This window comes from Mustela lutreola, chromosome 17 (assembly GCF_030435805.1).
Source record: "Mustela lutreola isolate mMusLut2 chromosome 17, mMusLut2.pri, whole genome shotgun sequence".
In the NCBI taxonomy this organism is placed as follows: Eukaryota; Metazoa; Chordata; class Mammalia; order Carnivora; family Mustelidae; genus Mustela; species Mustela lutreola.
Genome location: NC_081306.1, coordinates 22,689,807 through 22,707,064, shown reverse-complemented (window position 1 = coordinate 22,707,064; position 17,258 = coordinate 22,689,807). Strand labels below are relative to the sequence as shown.

At 61.7% G+C, this 17,258-nt stretch overlaps 1 protein-coding gene across 2 annotated transcripts; it reads left to right on the top strand.

Moving 5' to 3' along the window:
* The first annotated feature begins 2,804 nt into the window (after nt 1-2,804).
* On the top strand, nt 2,805-15,678 carry UBE2I (ubiquitin conjugating enzyme E2 I). 2 transcript variants are annotated; one of them, XM_059154281.1, is made up of 7 exons: nt 2,805-2,940; nt 7,290-7,366; nt 7,556-7,639; nt 8,730-8,802; nt 12,188-12,297; nt 12,437-12,516; nt 15,080-15,678. In XM_059154281.1, the coding sequence occupies exons 2-7, from the start codon at nt 7,301-7,303 to the stop codon at nt 15,141-15,143; spliced, it is 477 nt and encodes a 158-aa protein (XP_059010264.1). In that variant the 5' UTR covers nt 2,805-2,940; nt 7,290-7,300; the 3' UTR covers nt 15,144-15,678. The 2 variants fall into 2 exon arrangements, with proteins under 2 accessions (XP_059010264.1, XP_059010263.1); XM_059154280.1 differs by lacking the exon at nt 2,805-2,940 and adding an exon at nt 7,065-7,207.
* The last annotated feature ends 1,580 nt before the right edge of the window (nt 15,679-17,258 follow it).

Sequence of the window (17,258 nt, the reverse complement as noted above, 5' to 3'; positions counted from 1 at the left end):
TGAAACTGCAGCGCTTAGAACACACAGCAGAGTCCCCAGCACCCTGGAACTGTCACATGACGTCCCGTCCAAGTGCCCGGCCCAACCTCATCCCTGCTGCCCAGCCCCCTCACCCAGCCCCCAGCCACAGGGGCCTTTCCCTCCTAGTCCTTCTGCCAGGATCTCCCCCAGCCTCCCCACAGCTGGGGCCTGATCCTCCTTCAGAGACCTCCCCGACCATGCTGTCTGAACCAGGCATGTTCCTTAGCTGCGTGACAAGGCCCCGAATGCCTTGTGGCTTTAAACAAGGCCCTTGTTATTTCATTTTCTGTACATGAGGAGTCCAGACTCAGTGAGGCCCCTGCTCAGAGTCTCCGGCCCTCATCTGAGGCTCCAGGCCTTCCTGCAAACTCTCTGGTGGTTGGCAGCGTTCAGCCTCCCCCCGCCCCCATCGACTGAAAGCCTGAGGTCCTCACTTTCTTGCTGGCTGTCATGGGGCAGCATCCTCAGGTCCTAGAGGCCACCCCATTGTTCCCTGCGTGCCGTGTGGCCCAGTCTACACCATGCCCTTGTGCTTCTTCAAGGCCAAAGTCGGTGCTGGATACATGAGCATGAACTGACCAATGAAGGGACAGCCAGGAGGCCATCGCCGTGCATGTGTGTGCCGAGGTGGGAGCTCAAGGAGGCTTTGGGCTGAGGGTGCCAGGTGGGGGGTAGCCTTCTGCTCACCCCCTGCCCTCCAGCCTATCATCCAGCTTATCTCCTCCAGCAGTCTTGACTCTCTTCCCAGCACGAGGGCCACTTTCCCCTACAAGGACAGTCCTTCCTGTTCCTTAGCTGCGTGACTGCGGTTGGGACTTGGCAGCCACGGTCAAGGGGCCACACCTCCCCATCTCCAGGTATCCCCTTGCCACACATATGGACAGGTCCTGGTCTTAGTTTTCCTTCTCCCTAACCCCAAGGCTCCCCAAGGCCCATGGGGTCAGACCCAGGCCATGCGCATTGGTCGGCCTCCCCAAACTACATCCCTTGTTACCCCCTAGGTCCCCCCTACGTGGCCTGCCCTGCTCCCTCTCTGCCCCATCTGCGCGGAGCCCACGTAAGCCCCTGGTTCTCTCTGTCCTCCAGCAGTGCCCATCACCTCTTAGTGGCCACTGCCGTATGTCGGGTGCCTTCCCCACACAGCCCTTGTCCCCCACAAAGCCCTGTGCAAACCCGCTGGCATCTGCAGGGAAGAGCTGGGACTGAAGCCCATGCCCCGGGCAGGAAGCCAGCTTATTAAAGAGTCGTCCCCAGCCATGTGCCGCACAGCAGGCTCACCTGGGGTTCCTGTTAAAACACACCCTCTCACTCCCAGGACCACTGCTGGGGAATCTGGGCTGGGGCCCCAGAGAACAGGTGTCTCAGATAAGCCCCCATGGGCCCGGCCCCCTGAGGTGGAGAGCAGCAGCTGCCTGGCAAGGGAGGGGCCAAGGCAGCAGCATCCCCAAGCCAGGCCCATGCTAGGTTACTGCGGGGATCCCAGAGCGCGCAGCCCCTCTGGAGGTCAGAGGCTGACAGAGACCTGAAACGCCCACATTCTGCTCAGGCCCTCTGGCCTTTGTCACCTGGGACCGAGGTCACTATAGCCAAGCTCTGTGGACCACTGCTGACCGGGACGTATCCTAGGCAGAAGCCCCTCCCCCCATCTCGAGACTGGTGAGACGCCGTCGTTTTATTCCCCCAAGAAACAGGACGGCCGGGAGCCCACGGAATGCAAGCCCTGAGCGGCCGCTGGACGCCGGACCAACCTATGGTTCCTAACGCTGGAGAAGCCCGCAGCCTCAGCAGTTCCAACTAGGGTCTCTGGGGAGAGGAGGGAGGAGAAACGGAGGAAAAGGAGTGAATGGATGCGAGTTGCTTCGGCAGTCCAGCGCCCCCCACTCCACGCCGTGTAGCCTGAGTGCGCGATGCCCTCCACCCGCCGCTGCTCGGATTGGGGGAGGGGGGACACCTACCAACGCCTAACCCCAAGGCGTCCACGGGCGGAGCAGGCTGACCTTGGAAGGCGCCTGCTCCCGCACCGGGGGCTGGAGTTTGGGCAGCGAGGTGCGCCCGACGGGGAGGCGCCCGGAGAGGCCGGGAGGGGCCAGTATTCGCTACGGGCCAGCCCGCCCATCCTCTCCTCTCCCCTCCCCCACCCGCCTGCAGCCCTGGAGCCCCGCCCCCACCCCCGGCCAGCCCCGGGTTAGGGAGCGTCCGCTCTTCTCCTCCCGTCGGTCGGGTCGCGACTCGGCCTCTTGTACCGGGTCAACTCATTGGGCGGCTTCGACGGACGCCCCGCCCAGGGCCCCGAACCGGCCAATAGCAAGGGGCTTCACAGGCCGCCGTGCTCCGGGGACCGTCACCGTGCTGCGACGCTTCAGGGGATCCTTAGGCCTCAGTGGTCTTTTCCCCCCGGCCCCTACCCCCAGCCCCAAGGAGACCTCCTGGACCCGTGCCCGAAGAGCTTCCCGCGCGGCATCCGGGGAGCCCTTGGAGATCTCGGCCTCCCTCTGCCCCTGCTGCCCGCCGGCGTGTCCTCGAGTGGACGCACGCATCACGAGGGGGAGTTTGCCGACGCTCCCTCCAATCGGGGACGCGGCTCCTTTAAGGGCGCAGGTGTCCGCAGCGCCGCCTGACTGGAAAGTCGCACCCGGACCAGGCTCCCAAGCCGGTCCCGGAGCGCGGGTCCGCGGCGACAGGGCGCGGGCGGCGGGTGGCGCGCGGGGGCGCAGGCGGCGGGGGTCGCGGGGGCGGTGCCGGCGGCTTGCGGGGCAGGCGCGCGACGGGCAGTCCTCGCAGGCCCCGCCCCGCCCCGCCCGCCGGGGTCCTCGGAGCGCTCGGGCTGCGCGCGGAGCGGGCTCGGGAGGGAAGTCCCGAGACAAAGGGAGCGCCGCCGCCGCCTCGTCCGCCTCGCTCGCCGGGCCGCGGCCGCCCGAGGTGAGCGCGGGGGGCGCGGGTGGGCGGCGGGAGGCGCGGGCGGGCGGCGGGAGGCGCGGGCGGGGCCCGGCCTCGGGGCGCAGGGGCCTCGGCCGCCGTCGGGCCCGGGCCGGGCGGGCGCCTCCTCACTCCCGACCCCCGGCCCGGCCTGCCCCGCGCACCCCGGCTCCAGGCAGGGTCCCCGCGCCCTGGGGTCAGGTCCGCCTGGGAGCCGCGGCCGTGCGGCTTACCCCCCCACACCGCGTCCCGGGTCCCACCGGCCTCGGGCCCGCCCCCGCCCCCGCCGGGCCTGGCTGGGGTCGCGGCCGGCCGGCCCTTCGAGCCCCCGCCGCGCGCCCGTTCGGGAGCGGGGAGAACGGCCCCCTGGCGCGCGCGCGGCGGCGTCCCCGAGCTGCTGCTGGCAGTGGCCGCTGTTGACAGGGACGCGAGCCTGGGCCGCCCCGCCGCCGCGGTTCTCCTCCGCCCCAGGGAAATTCGTTTCCGGGGTCACGGTCTGCACACAGACCTGTGGCGCTTGCCAGCCGGGGAGAGCGTGCACGGCAGGAGGAGCTCCAAGTGGCGGAGTACGGCCGCGCCGGCGGGCCTGGCGGGGGTCTGGAGAGCGGAGCCGTCCGAGTTTTCTCCTGCCTTTGAAGCGCGCCGCTCGCGCTTGGTGGGACCCGAACGGAGCGCTGCAGGGGGGCTTCCAGGAGGTCGCTCTGTGCGGGCTGAACGGAGGACGGACTTGGTAGCTCCGAGAGCAGAAGGAGGGGCGGGCACGGTGGCTCCGGATCGCGGCCGTGGCTGGCTCGCTGGGTGTAGTGCGGGAATATCCTCAGTTCTTGGGTCTGCACAGCTGGCTTTCTACTTGTTGCCGTCTGGGGTCTGGAGCCCTGAATATTTCTTGCTGTTCAGGGAACTGCCTTTGGGTAGAGAACCGACTTCACAGAAAGTGGGGGTGCATCTCCACTTTCTTCTCTTCCCAGAGAAAGGGAGATGAACCCCCACTTTCTCTGCATTGTTTGTGGCCTGTTTTAGGGGCTTTCACACATTTTACAGACTGAGAAGCATGAGGAAGGGGGAGAGAAGAGACTTGCGGGCACTTGGGCAGCCAGGAAGTGGCTCTGGGGTTCTTGCCCTCGGGGAGCAGGGCAGGATTGGAGGAGAGCATCTTCTAGTACATCCCAGTGTGGGAGCGGTGGAGGGAGGTTGGAGGGCAGACCTCCCACTCTGCCTGTGGTTCAGAGACAGTCTTCATCTCGCCCCTGCTGTTCTGCAGTGTTAGGTTAACCCGTACCTGCATTACCTGCTCCCTAAGTGCAGGTCTGTTAGCTTGGGTTTTCGGTGGGATCCTGAATGAGCCCTTCTGTGTTGTAGTTAAAATGTAACAAATGGGCTGCTTTGTTGCAGACAGCGGGAGGCCGGTGGGAGTGGAAGCATGTTTTAGAGACCAGGTCTCTACTTGAGACTGAGACCAGGCAGCTGTGCACCTGTGGCTCTTCGCCCTGATGGCAGAAACCTGCTTTGGCACCCCATCTGCCCCATCGGCACCCCTGAGGAGGGGGCTGCAGGAGCTCTTACGGCACCACCCCTCATTACCTCCCACAAGGTGGGACAGCTCACACAGCTAGGATCTAGGATCTGTCTGGTCTTCAGGGCAGAGGAGGTGGCCTGCAGCAGGGTTGTGACACAGGGTCAGCAAGCAGACGTACTCAGGATCGCTTGGGCGGGCCTGGGGTTTCAGGAACCTGTTTTGATTCCTGGCTGAGCTCAAATTCGCAGGGACCTTGCATCTCACTTAAAAGAAGTGCTTGTCAGTCTTGTGTTTGGGCACCAAACCTCTGTGCCGGCTGATTTGGCAGAAGCGACCTGCCAACTTGTGCTGTCTGCTTGGGGGGCCCGGGGGAGTGTTGCCAAGCGCCAGGGGCAAGAGTGTGCCTTGTCCTCGAGTCTCTTGCAGGGAAGGGCGTCTCTGCTGCCCCTGGGGTCGTTGTTGGGGCAAGAGTTTGAGAAACACGTGGAGGTGAAGGATTTTCAGTCTCAGGGTCATGATTGCCTGGATTTTCAGTCTCAGGGTCATTATTGCCTGCATCTGACCAGAGGACATGCACCCTGGGCCCCGCTTCTGCCCGGATAGATACTCCAGACAGGGGTGCTGTGCTGTGAAGGAGATCTGGGCAGGTGTGTGCAAGGGGGGTCCCAGACACCCATGGCGTCATGTTCCTGGTGGTCTGGTCTGCACAGGGATGGGGACAAAGGGTGCAGACCAGAATGCTGGGATCTTGTGGTGCTGAATTGGAGGTCTTTTTTGGTCCTAGCATGGCGGTGTCTAGTTTGTACATAATTTTGAGGTCCAGTAAGGTTGGGCATTTGTTACAAGGTGTGTTCTGGGGTCAGATCTGTTCCATCATCCTTACGGCCATGCATCATGAGTGGAGACCTGTGATTTTTTCGTGTTATAATCTCAGTACACGTTTTTTGAAACGCGTTGGCGTCTAGCTGGTCTGGCGCTTTGTCGTGACTCAACCCACTTCCTGAGACCTGGGCTCTTGCAGGACACCGGGGACTGCGGTGGCTCTCTGGGACGGCCATTCCCAGACCCCTCGTCCCACTTAACTTACTTCTTGGGAAAAGAATTGTCCAAGAGCCTCCTAAACCCTGAGCACTGGGCCCTACCCAGAGTTCCTGACTGAGGGCCCCAGGGACCTGGAGGATATACATTTCTGACAAGCACCCAGGACCCCACTTGGAGAGTCTAGGGCTGGTCTCTGTTGAGCTGTTGGCCTCACTCCTGCTGCACAACGGTGTGGGCCCTGGCCAGGGTGTGTGTCGCTCAGAGACTGGGAGTGGGGTAACTGCGGGGGAGCAGCGGGGGCCGGAGCGAAGAGTGTGATGTGGATCGGAGGGCTCGGGGGCAGTCAAAGGTCAGCCTGAGCTGGGCTGGGGGCTGCTGCACAGGAGTGGCTAACAGGAAGGGCGGGGGGGGCCCTAGCTGGCTTCGAGTTGAGGTTCCCTGCTTAGCCGGAACCTTGCTTTCTGGGTTTCTCTTCTGGTTGTTCCTAGGTCTGTGATGAGCCTGGCTAGGGACAGGTAGTTGAGCCTGAGCCAGGAAGCATGGCTGGGAGGTTGTCCTTCTGAGTCTGGCTGAGAGCCCTCGTGGTGTGCAGAACCCTGTGTCGCACTCAGGCACGTGGGGTGTTGCACCTCTTCCCCCGCAAGAGCGGAAGGACATGTTATCCGCCTTCTGTAGAAGCCCGAAGGGTCGGTGTTCTCTTCCAGGAGACACCTTCTTCCTCTTGTCAAGCTTTGTCTAAGGGAAGTGCTGGGTTCTGGGTATCTCCAGCGTTTCCGTGGACTTTGAGGACCACCAGAGGGACCTCGGGTCAGACTCTCTGAGGGCAGCTGGGGGCGCCGGCCTGTTGGGCCCCGCTGGGGAAGCAGCGGCCTAGACAGTCCGCTTGAGCTGCAGGTTGTGCGGGGCTGTGCACGGGGGACTCTGGGCTGGGGTGGGGGTGGGGGTGGTCTGGAGGCCCTCGAGGAATGGCAGGTCTTTGAGCCGCCCTCCCCCCCACTCCACTCCCGTGCCCACTCCCAGGACAGGTGGACACAGCAGGCGGGCTGTGGGCTGACCTGCCTGCAGGCCTGCCGGGGTGTCTTCTGGTCTTCCTGGGTGCTCCCTGCTGCCACACCAACCTTCTGCTGACTCTCCTGAAGTGAATGGCAGACAGGCCTTGACCCGCCAGGGGATGGGGGTGCTGTGGGATGCAAAAGTGGAGGGGACAGAGGACAGTGCTGGGGGCCGCGGTGAGAGGTAGGTCTCTTGGGTGCTGTGGGCTGGGTGTGGTCTAGGGACTTGTCTGTGATGCGCTTGGACAGCTGTCCGCCCTGGGGCGCTTTTCTACTCCATTGCTTTTAAGAACAAGGATTATTCTCCAGGCCAGACCTGAATTTAAATTCTAAGCTGGGGCCTGATGGCACCCCGCCTGCATCTCCACTGGCAAAGGAGAGCACCCTGCCACACCCACGGCCCCCTCCCCGTTGTCAGGCGGTGCTGTGGACAGCCTCACCTTGTCCTTGCGTTTCCTGCGGAGTCTGACAGTGAGGAGTATGACAGTGAGCTCGGGATCCCTGTTGCTCTAGCCCGCCACCCTGGGACACAGGAGAGCAGGGCGAGGGTACGGGCATCTGCCAGGAGTGCTGGTGGGCTCTCCCTGCACAGCACCTGACAGCGGTGTGGCCCCAGGCCTGCGCCTCGGCCTTCCTGCACCCCGGCCTCGCTGTGCCCACGGTGTGTGCCTTGAGGCCCTGGGGGCGGCGGGGAGCCTGACGGCTGCCTCAATTAACTGCTTGCTCTGTCTGGTCTCTTCCAGGGACTTTGAACATGTCGGGGATCGCCCTCAGCAGACTCGCCCAGGAGCGGAAAGCCTGGAGGAAGGACCACCCGTTTGTAAGGAAAGCTTTATTTCTGCACGCAGCAGAGTGAACTCGATTCCCCTTGTGGAAAGCGGGAAGTCCCCTTTCCGCTCGGGCCTGTCACACGCTGTGCAGAGCGCCCGCTGGGGTCACAGGACGGTTCTGCGAGCGGGCGAGCCGGGATTCGTGGCACTGATGTGCCTGTGTGCTTGTCTTCTCTCAGGGCTTTGTGGCCGTCCCGACAAAGAATCCCGATGGCACGATGAACCTCATGAACTGGGAGTGCGCCATTCCGGGGAAGAAAGGGGTAAGAGAGGCTGTTCTTACCGGAGCTGCTCTTACCTCCGGCCAGCCTGCCCCATGTTGGCCCCACAGGCCCTGGCCCCATCCCCCTGGGGGGGCAGGGATAGGGTGACCTGTGACGCCCCCAGCCCCGCCCCATGGGCACTTGTAATTGAGAAAGGGGAGCCGGGCTGTGGAGAGGGGTGGATGCCACACCTCCACCAAGCCTGGGGGCCAGAATGTGCTTCATTTCTGGGGCAAGAGGAGCTTTGAGGGCCTTCACGCTTGTCCTTCAGCCCCGAGCTCATGATGCTGGTCCCGGCGGTCTTTAAGCTGGCCCCCGGGCCAGCTACTGCTGCTCAGATGCAGACGTTCCCCGTGGGCCACCTGGGAAAGCTTTGTGCAGCCTGAGCGTGCCAGGGCCGTTGGGAACCAGCATGCTGGAAGCATATGGGAGTGAGGATCTCCCACAACCCTGTGTCCAGCTTTTCCGGGATGACCCCAAAGGGAAGAGGAAGCCCCTGAGGTGTCCCCATTGTTCCCAAGGCCTTGTCGCCTGTTTTCTTTCCCCTGTGATTCGTGGTGACCGTCCAGGAGCCTCCTCTTCTTCTGTGAAGCCGGTGGGGGTAGGACATGGCTTTGCGTGGTGACGGGGTCTGGGTCTGGGTTCGGCGGCCAGCCTGCACCTCTGCCTGTACTGTGACCATTCTCCGCCCCTTGTCTGAGGCTGCAGCGGGGGTGGCCGTCTTCCTCCCAGAGGAGGCTGCGGAGGGCTGTGGGGTCACAGAGCTGGAGGGAGGGGCCTCGATGCAGCTGCTTAGATGGAGATCTGACCGCGACCCACTCCCCCCAGTCCTGGGGTCATAGGGGCTGCCAAGTCCCTGCTATCTTTCTAGAAGTCCAACCTCAGCCCCACTCCTCCCCAAGAAGGGCTCTTTCCAGGCCCCCTTGGGGGCCATGAAGACACTTACAGCTCTGTCATGGGGGCAGCTGGTCTTTGGGCCAGTTTAGGAGTCCACCTCCCTGTTGGGATGGTGCTGGGGGACGGGCTGCAAACGCCGGCTTTTCTGAGCTCAGCCTGCCACGCTCCTAACCGCTGCTTCGTTTCCCAACAGACTCCCTGGGAAGGAGGCTTGTTTAAGCTCCGGATGCTTTTCAAAGACGATTACCCATCCTCACCCCCAAAATGTGAGTAGAGCGAAGTCTGCCAGAGTCACTCTGCTCCGGCACGTTCCAGCAGAGATCTGCGGTCCTGTGTTCTCTGGGGGGCGACTCTGGGGACTCCTGTCCCTGAGCCTGGCTGTGGATTGGAGCTCATTCAAGCCCCCTGGGCTGGGAGGCACACACAGTGGGCTGGGTCACAGATTCTGGCTGTGATCACTGGGAGGCTCCCGGGCTCTTTGTGCCTCCTGGGGAGAAGGTGCCACCACCTCCAGCCCCGGCAGGGATGGGCATGTGAAGGACCACAGTCCAGGGCCTCCCCACCCAGACAGCTTTGTGTCCCTCACTCAGTGTCACTCTCCTTGCTGGTAACAGTTTTGTGTGTGCAGCCCGGGCAGACCGCGGTGCCTCACACAGTGCTGTGCACTGTGGCAGAACTGTGGCAGTGAGGGTCTGCAAGTCCCTCCTGCTTTGTAGCCACAGGTTCCCCCAGCCCTGTCCGTGGTCGGTCAGTTAGGCAGTGAACACGTGTCTCCGTGTGTGCACAGCCCGTGGCAAGGCCAGGCCATGTGTAAGCGTTTACCCTGCAGTTATTTATTCAGAAGATAGAAGTACGTTTTCCATTATGAGGGCATGTACCAGAAGAACTTGAGAAATCAATGATTAGCGGGGTAACCACTGGGATGGAGACTGTTCGGGGTGATTCTCTGCTGTTCGGATACTTTCATCACGTGCAGCTGTCCCTTCAAATGACTGCCTTCACTGAAAAATGAGATACATTTTAGTTGCTTTTCTCAATTCTGTTCAATATGGAAGTTTGAGCAAATGCAACAAGGAAGAGAAAAATGCCCGCAAAAGAGCATGAAAGGGAGACGGGCTGCAAGCCTTCTTCCCGGCGCTGGCTTGTGAAGGTTGTGGGATGAGAGGTTAATGTGCAAAAACCTGTTTTCCTGGAGTTGCTACAAGTGAAGCGTTCCAACCAGGTGCAACAGTAGCCTCAGACACGGGAGTGAATCCACCCAGAGTTCATTCCTCCAGACTGGAGGGTCAGGATCACAACACAGAAGCCAAGGACAGGTTCCGACACAAGGACCTGGGTTCCCCGGATGGATGGGAAGCCCCAGTGCTGTGAGGGTGTCTGTTGTCTCAAAGCCTGTCTGTGGGGCACGTGTGATCCCAGGTACAGTCCAAGCACATTTGTGTGGCAGTGGCCACGGGGACCCTGGCAGGTAGAGGCGCAGAGGGTGGAGAGTGGCTTGGCCCTCAGAGTGCCGGGGGTGGTTGTGAGGCCCAGGCAGAGGCCCGTCAGGAGCGGGTACCCGGCCTTGACAGCGGGATGGGCAAGATGGGACCTCGATGCCCCAGCCACGGGGACCCGGTGATGGGAGACGCAGGCCCGCGGAGCAGAGCCGCCACACGCAGGGTGGAGCCGCCACACTCCAGGAAGGAGCAAGAGGTGTGGGGAGAGGGTGCCCTAAGTAACAGACCATGGAGCATCACAGCAGAAGGAGGAGGGAATCAGGCTCCCAGAGAGATCTGGATGCCCCACGCAGAGGTGGAGCCTTAGGGCTCTGAGAGGAAGGGGGTGGGTAGGAGGTGGCACCTCCATTCCTTGGGTCCCTTAAACTTTGAGCAGTGACACAGGGCGCCCCCTGGGGGTGGAGCAGCCCGCAAGCGGATTGCAAGACGCCTAGAGCAGGCCTTCCCTGGGGACAGCGGCAGAGTGGGGTGTGGAGAAGGTTCCAGGTGATCCTGAGCACGTACCCTGAGTACCTGAAGGGCACGCACGCGGTCAGTGAGGAAAAGGCAGAGAGCCTGCCAACCTGCAGAGAGAAGGAAGGTGCCCAGCTCTGTCACCGGACATTTGCAAGCCACGTGTGGCCAGGGTGGAAAGGGCCGATTAGTCGGGGCCCGCCACCTGCTGTGTCTGCGCCGTGTCTGCTGGAGCCGGGCTTGGGCCTGCCCGGGCACCAGCTGCGCTAACCAGGTGATTATCCAGACGCACGTGTGCTTGCCGGAAGCCGGAGGCAGCCCCAGGGTCCGTGGACGAGCCCATGGTGGGCAGTGGGGGCTGACCCACAGCCACCGGAGGGGAGGACCCGACGCGATGACACGCAGTTGGACCCGGAGTCCTCGTGAGAGTCAGCGGTGGGCCCTGTGACACCTCGGGGCGGGGACCTCTCCAGGCAGAGGGAGCCAGCGGGGACCAGAATTGGGGTCAGGACTTCAGGGGAAGCGGTTGCTCCCTCGACCGTGCGCTTTCCTCGGTAACACAGCAGACCCGCCCCTCAGATGAGACGCAGACCAGGGGTTGTGCTCACTGGAGGGACCAGAGGAAGAGCGAAAAGGCATCCACGGCACGGAAGAAGGTTCCTGCAAGGCCCACCAGATGGGGCTTGTGGCCAGAATGTGCGTGGCGCTCGGCGAGTCGGGATGGCCCCACTGGCAAACGGACAAGACTTGATGGGTGTTTTGAAAAGAGCACTCTGTGTGGCACTCGCCCCCGGGGTCTCCAGGGCAGCACCGGCCCGAGTCGCAGGAGGCGGCTGCCGCTCCTTAGGGGGACGGCAGAGATCCACGGGGCCTGGCTGGCTCTGCTGGGCTCACGGAAGCTGCACACGGGCACTGCCTCCTTTTCAGGACGGACACACAACGCCTGCTCACGGCTTTGTCTACGGCGGCCGGGTGCGAGCAGAGGTGGCTCCGGGGTGGGGTGTGGGGGGACACTTGCCACAGCGCCTGCATCTGAGGAGTCCCCGCCGGGGTGCTGCTCGCGTGCTGGGGGCGAAGAGCAGCTCGGGGCGGCTCCAGCGGTCTGTCGTTTTGGGATCCTCCAGCTGCTCTGCCTCCTTCGTGCTTTTCTGGGTGAATGTAAGTACGGGGGGGAGGGGGAGGGCGCCCACCTGAAGAGAAATGGCCTCAGACCTTAGCGGTGGGACCTTCCCAGGGTGGATTCAAGGCAGTTCTTGTTCTTATACATTTTACAGTTTCCCATGTGGTTTTTTTGTTTTGTTTTGTTTTAGTTTTTGTGTTTTAAAAAATGTGGAGGGGTATAGTGTGAGGTCCTACAGGCCTCTCTTCAAAGCAGGGTGATTTGCTCTGAAAATGGCCACTTGTTTGGAAGGGTCTCAGTTCCTGCCCTCCACTGTGCCCCCAGGACTGTCTCATTGCTACAGCTGCCCTCCTTCCCACATCTGGGCTGGCTTTGGGAGGTGGGTGAGGGTGACTAGGGCCGGGGACCTAGGCAAACACATGGCTTCACCCCTGAGTCTGGGAACTGTGCGCCCTGCCCACACTGCCACCTCACAGCCCCCATTCTGAACCGCAAGCCTGCTGGCCAGCAAGGCACCCAATGCAGGGGAGGGGACAGCAGCCGCCACAGAAACGTGTTTCCTTCCTCTCTCTGCCGCAGGTAAATTTGAGCCACCACTGTTTCACCCGAACGTGTACCCTTCGGGCACAGTGTGCCTGTCCATCCTCGAGGAGGACAAGGACTGGAGGCCAGCCATCACAATTAAGCAGGTACGAGGTGCAGGGGGCCAGCCTCAGCCTTTCTGTGGGGCCAGAGGACGGTGGTCTTGCTCTGAAGCCGGGGCCAATGTTCTAGGAAAGCTTGGTTTTTTAACCGCTGAGCTCTGTGTTTTCTTTATTTCTTAAACAGATCTTGTTAGGAATACAGGAACTTCTAAATGAACCAAATATCCAGGACCCAGCTCAAGCAGAGGCCTACACGATTTACTGGTAAGTACTGGTCCGGCCGCCCTTGCCGTGGCTTGGCTTGTTGGCTTGTACACGCTTCCCTAGAAGTCTGGCCCAGGCTGCCACTCCCATTGGCCTTCTTGCATGGCCCTGAGACTCGACCCGTGACCAGGAGACCGAGTGAGGTGGGCACGGAAGCGTCTGAGGCCGGGAAGCAAGCAGGCAGGCCCTGTAGGCAGTGGGAAGTCCATGTGCAAAGGGCCTGTGGTGAGCAAGAACAGGTGACCAGGGCCAGTATCGCCACAGCACTGTTGGTTAAGGGTGGGGGGGGCGGTCAGGAGACGGAGGTTGGATGACATAGGCTCCCATTGGCTACTTTGTCCCTGATAAGCTGTGGCCAGGCAAACCAGGTGCCTCGGTGAACCCCAGTGCAGCTCAGAGGGCAAGGCCCCCGGGTGTGGGCACCAAAGGAGGCATGTTCAGTATCGTGGTTCCCCAGGGGCCCCACAGCTCCCGCCGTTTCCATCTTGCTGCTCCTCCCAGGCCTAGATGTGGGCCATAGGGGAGCGGTACTCCTGGCTTGATCTGGGTCACCTAGCTGCCATGCTGTCCCCACCAGATGTCAGGAGTTCACTCCTCGCCCCAGCCCTTCCCTGCGTGGTACTGTGTTGCCCACCGCCTGCGCTGAGGGAGGCAGTGACCAGGATAGATTCCCAGGCCTGGGCCAGTCAGCCGCAGAGAGAGCCCTGTGCTTGAGCAGAGGCCCCACGGTTGTGGATCCTGGGTCCCCTGGCCATGTCCGCCAGCCTCTTAGGCTGGCCCAGGTTAGGGGCCTTATGCCAGGGAGGGGACTCTGGCCCCCTGCTGCTCCACATTTGGAAAGCTGGGACCGATGGGGCTAACATAGGGGAGAGGCTGGGGCATGTTCCTCCTGGGGGACGTTTCTGGAATCAGCAGTGCCGAGGGTCAAAGCTGAGGTCAGGACCATTCTCCTGCCGCTCTGGACATTGCCAGGTGGCGCGTCCGGGGAGCACCTGAGAGAAGTGCCAGGTTGCAGGCGTTGCATTTGTCCCCCCAAAGTGGTTTCAGGTCCTAGGCCCAGCCCAGTGTTGGCCAGGAACGAGCAGCAGGATGCGCCCAGCCAGGGCCGGGGCCTGTCCCAGTGGGGCTCAGCAGCAGGTCCCATGTCCTGTTGGCGTGTGTGCACTCACAGTGACTCAGGAGATCCATCCTCTCCCTTGGTCCTGAGCCGGGTGCTGTGCGATGTCACCGTGCCATCTGTCCGCACTGACATGGCGGTCTAAGCCTCGCATATGAGGCCACTCAGGACGCACCGCGTTCTCGTGACAGACCAAGTGGCCTGTAGAGCTGAGGAGGTCTCGGGCCTTCCGAGAACTTGCTGGCCTGGTGCGCGAGGGTTTTTTTGTTTTTTGTTTTCTTAAGATCACTTATTTATTTGTTTATTTTACGATTACTTATTTGTCAGAGACAGAGCACAGGCAGGTGGAATGACAGTGACAGAGGGGGAGGCAGGCTCCCTGCCGAGCAGAGAGCCCGATGTGGGGCTCGATCCCAGGACCCTGGGATCATGACCTGAGCCAAAGGCAGAGGCTTTACCCACTGAGCCACCCAGGCGCCCCCCGGTGTGCTCTTTGTCATGGGTGACGCTCATTGTGGCTGATGGTGGCCACAGGCACCGCAGTGTCCCCATAAGCAGCCGGCCTTCTTCGTGTCTCTTCCCAGCGCCGGGGCAGCAGGACTGGAGGCTAGCTGTGGTGCACCAGCAGACCCGGCGGGGTGTGTGGCCGCTCCTCCGGGGCTGCTGGGTATCTTTCCTGCTCCGGGAAGCGTCGCCACCAGTCCTGGCCTGCCCTTGTTGCCACGACTTCTCCCATCAGCGTCCCTTTTAAGAGTACGTTGGAACAGCTCCGCTGGCCACTGCGGGCCACAGGGGCTCCCCTGGCGGTGGACAGCCGGCCTGGCTGCCCCTGCCCTGGAGCTCTGGGGCTGGAACAGGCCGCAGACAGGAGTCCTGTGGCCTTGATGCCGCAGCTCTCCGTGGCCCGGGCAGGTGGCTACCACTGTGGTGTGTTCGCTGGAGCCCGCTGCCCCTTGAGGGAAGTCCCCTCGGGGGCCCTTTGTCCCTCCACCCTGAGAGCCCCATCGTGCCCGGGGCCTGGGCCACAGTGACTTGGAGCAGCGTCCTGAGAGGCGTCCATGGAGAGAGCACAGCTTGGGGGGACCCCTAGCTTCCATGCGGGGAGCACTCCACACCCCCAGGCGAGTGTCCCCACGTGCACACACTGCACCTGGGCTCTGGGCAGGGTCCCAGGTCAGCCCCGGAGCTTCTGTTGGCCCTCAGGGCCCCACAGGGAAACAAGCAGGAGTCCCGTCCGTCTGTAGCCAAGATTCGTGCCCAGCAATCTGGACTTTCTCTCCAGAACGAAAGCAGCTGCTTCCGGCTTAGAGCGCAGTACACGCCTGGCCGCCCCCGGGGCCTTTCCGATCAGAGGCCGCCCTCTGAGCCTGCTCTGCGTCCAGTGACGCCCCGGGCCCCGAGGGGGCCGCGCCTGCTGACCTGTCTCTCTCTTGACCTCCTCCTCAGCCAAAACAGAGTGGAGTACGAGAAGAGGGTTCGAGCACAAGCCAAGAAGTTCGCGCCTTCATAAGCAGCGACCACACAGCAGCGTAAGAAGGAAGGGATTGGTTTGGCAAGAACTTGTTTACAACATTTTTGCAAATCTGACGTTGCTCTGTACAATTACTAGTCACCTGGGAGGGGGGGCGGGCGCCATTTTCCATTTCCGCCGCTGGCACGCAGTCCTCGACGCGCTGAGCTGCCCGGTTTTTCATACAGGGTCTCTTCCTTCGGTCTTTTGTATTTTTGATTGTTATGTAAAACTTGCTTTTATTTTAATATTGATGTCAGTATTTCAACTGCTGTAAAATTATAAACTTTTATACTTCGATGAGCCCCGAGGAGCTAGTTTCCTTTGCTCGCGGATGCAGGCATGCCTCCCGCCGTGTAGAGCTACGCAGCCGCCCGCCGGCCCCTCCCGCCTTGCTCCCCGCAGATCCCGGTTGTGTTGCTTATGAGCCTCAGATCCAAAGGCCGCCGGCGTCTCGTTTCCGCATCACTTCCTTTGTGTTTATATGGCGTTTTGTCTGTGTTGCTGTTTAGAGTAAATAAACTGTTTATATAAAGGTTTTCGTTGCATTATCGTCATTAAGAGCGTGAGGAGGCGGCCTCACGGTGCCCGGCCCCCCACACGGCAGCAGGCGCACGGAGCCCAGCTCGCTGCTGTGCCCGGCCTTGCCTGGACCTGCGTGGCGCCCGGCTTGGGCCTCTGAATAGTGCTGTGTGTGAGGACGACGTGCGTCCAGAGCCTGTCCCCACACCCCAGGTCTGGGGGCTGTGCAGAGAGCGGATGGGGTCAGGTCGGAAGTGGTGTCAAGAGCCTTCTAGAACTGGCGTGGGCAGGACCCAGCCCCAGGGAAGACGGGGCACCAGCAGCTCCCTCTCGTTCTGGCACGTGCTGGTGTCCACCTCGGGCCGGCAGTCTCCAGTGCCCACCTGGCCTCACTGGCTGCCCTGCGACCTCCCTGCGCCCGCTGCGCCAGCCCCCACCCCAAGTGCGGGGGCCAGGCTGAGGCCACCGTGCACAGGCGCCTCCCTGTTCCCGAGGGGCTCTGAGCCCGGTCCGACGCCTGCTGTGCTGTGCTCACACAGCACCCCAAAACCTGCGCCCACTGCACAGCTTCCCCAGGTCAGCTGCCTGCTCAGTTGGGAAACAGGTCTGGGAGCTGGCTCAGCCACCGGAGGCCCTAGGTGAAGACAGGCAAGCCAGGGGCCAGGCCAGGTGAGCTCAGGGCCCTGCACCAGCTGACCTCGCCTTTCCCCCATCCCCCACTCCGGGGACTCTGAACGTCTCACCTGTGGTTCCAGCGCATAGACGGAGCCAGGGCGGGAGGGCCCGTCGCAAGGGCCCTTGGTCAGGAAGGGCATCGGGACAGGGCCCAGCAGCAGGATGGCCGCAGAGGTTGGAGGCCGTGTCTGGAGGCTCCTCGGCCACAGTTCTTGCGTGGCTCTGAGGTCCCAGTGCCTTGCTTGCTCGCTTAGCCGGACGAAGCTGGACGTTTGATGTTGGTGATTTGTTCTGATACAGATGGCCTTCCTGGGGACTCAGCTGGCTTGTGTGTCTGTAGCCTCTCCCAGAATGTCTTATTTTGTAATGACCGAGCGACACTTAGTAACGGCTGCACATGTATATGGTTAATATATATGGAAATTCAATATATTTTCTAGTTGAAGCATTCTGAAGTAATCAATGTTTCTAGCAGATTGTCATGATTTCCACTAATGAAATGTCCTTTTGTGCCACAGTCCTTGGCTTAATAAAGATGTGACTCTTGTAACAGGAGTATGCAATGTGCCTGTCCTGTTTCCGACGTGAGGGTCGAGAGTGTGTTCCCAGCATGGGGTGCCGGATGATTAGTAAGGAATTGTGGGCAGTACATAAACCACTGTATCTAAGAACTCTCCAATTAAAAACATTTCCACAAAGTGCTGCCTGTAGGGTGTGTCCTTTTCCTGCCCCCAACCCCTCCGCCTCAGACTCTCAGGGGTTTGCAGTGGGGGGAGGGGGGTGCCAGTGACCCTGGAGCCAGGGTGGAATGCCCCTGTGGACCCCCTGGAGACCAGGCACCCATCCTGTGCTGACTTTGGCCCTGTGGCCAGGGGCCCCCTGCATCTCCCAGGCCTGCTAGAGCAGGGCGTCCCCCCT

Bases quoted from the DNA above. Each gene is read 5' to 3' on its own strand.
- UBE2I (XM_059154281.1), top strand. From the start codon at position 7,301: ATGTCGGGGATCGCCCTCAGCAGACTCGCCCAGGAGCGGAAAGCCTGG. The intron at 7,367-7,555 runs GTAAGGAAAGCT...GTCTTCTCTCAG, and splicing joins GGAGGAAGGACCACCCGTTT to GGCTTTGTGGCCGTCCCGAC. The intron at 7,640-8,729 runs GTAAGAGAGGCT...GTTTCCCAACAG, and splicing joins CCATTCCGGGGAAGAAAGGG to ACTCCCTGGGAAGGAGGCTT.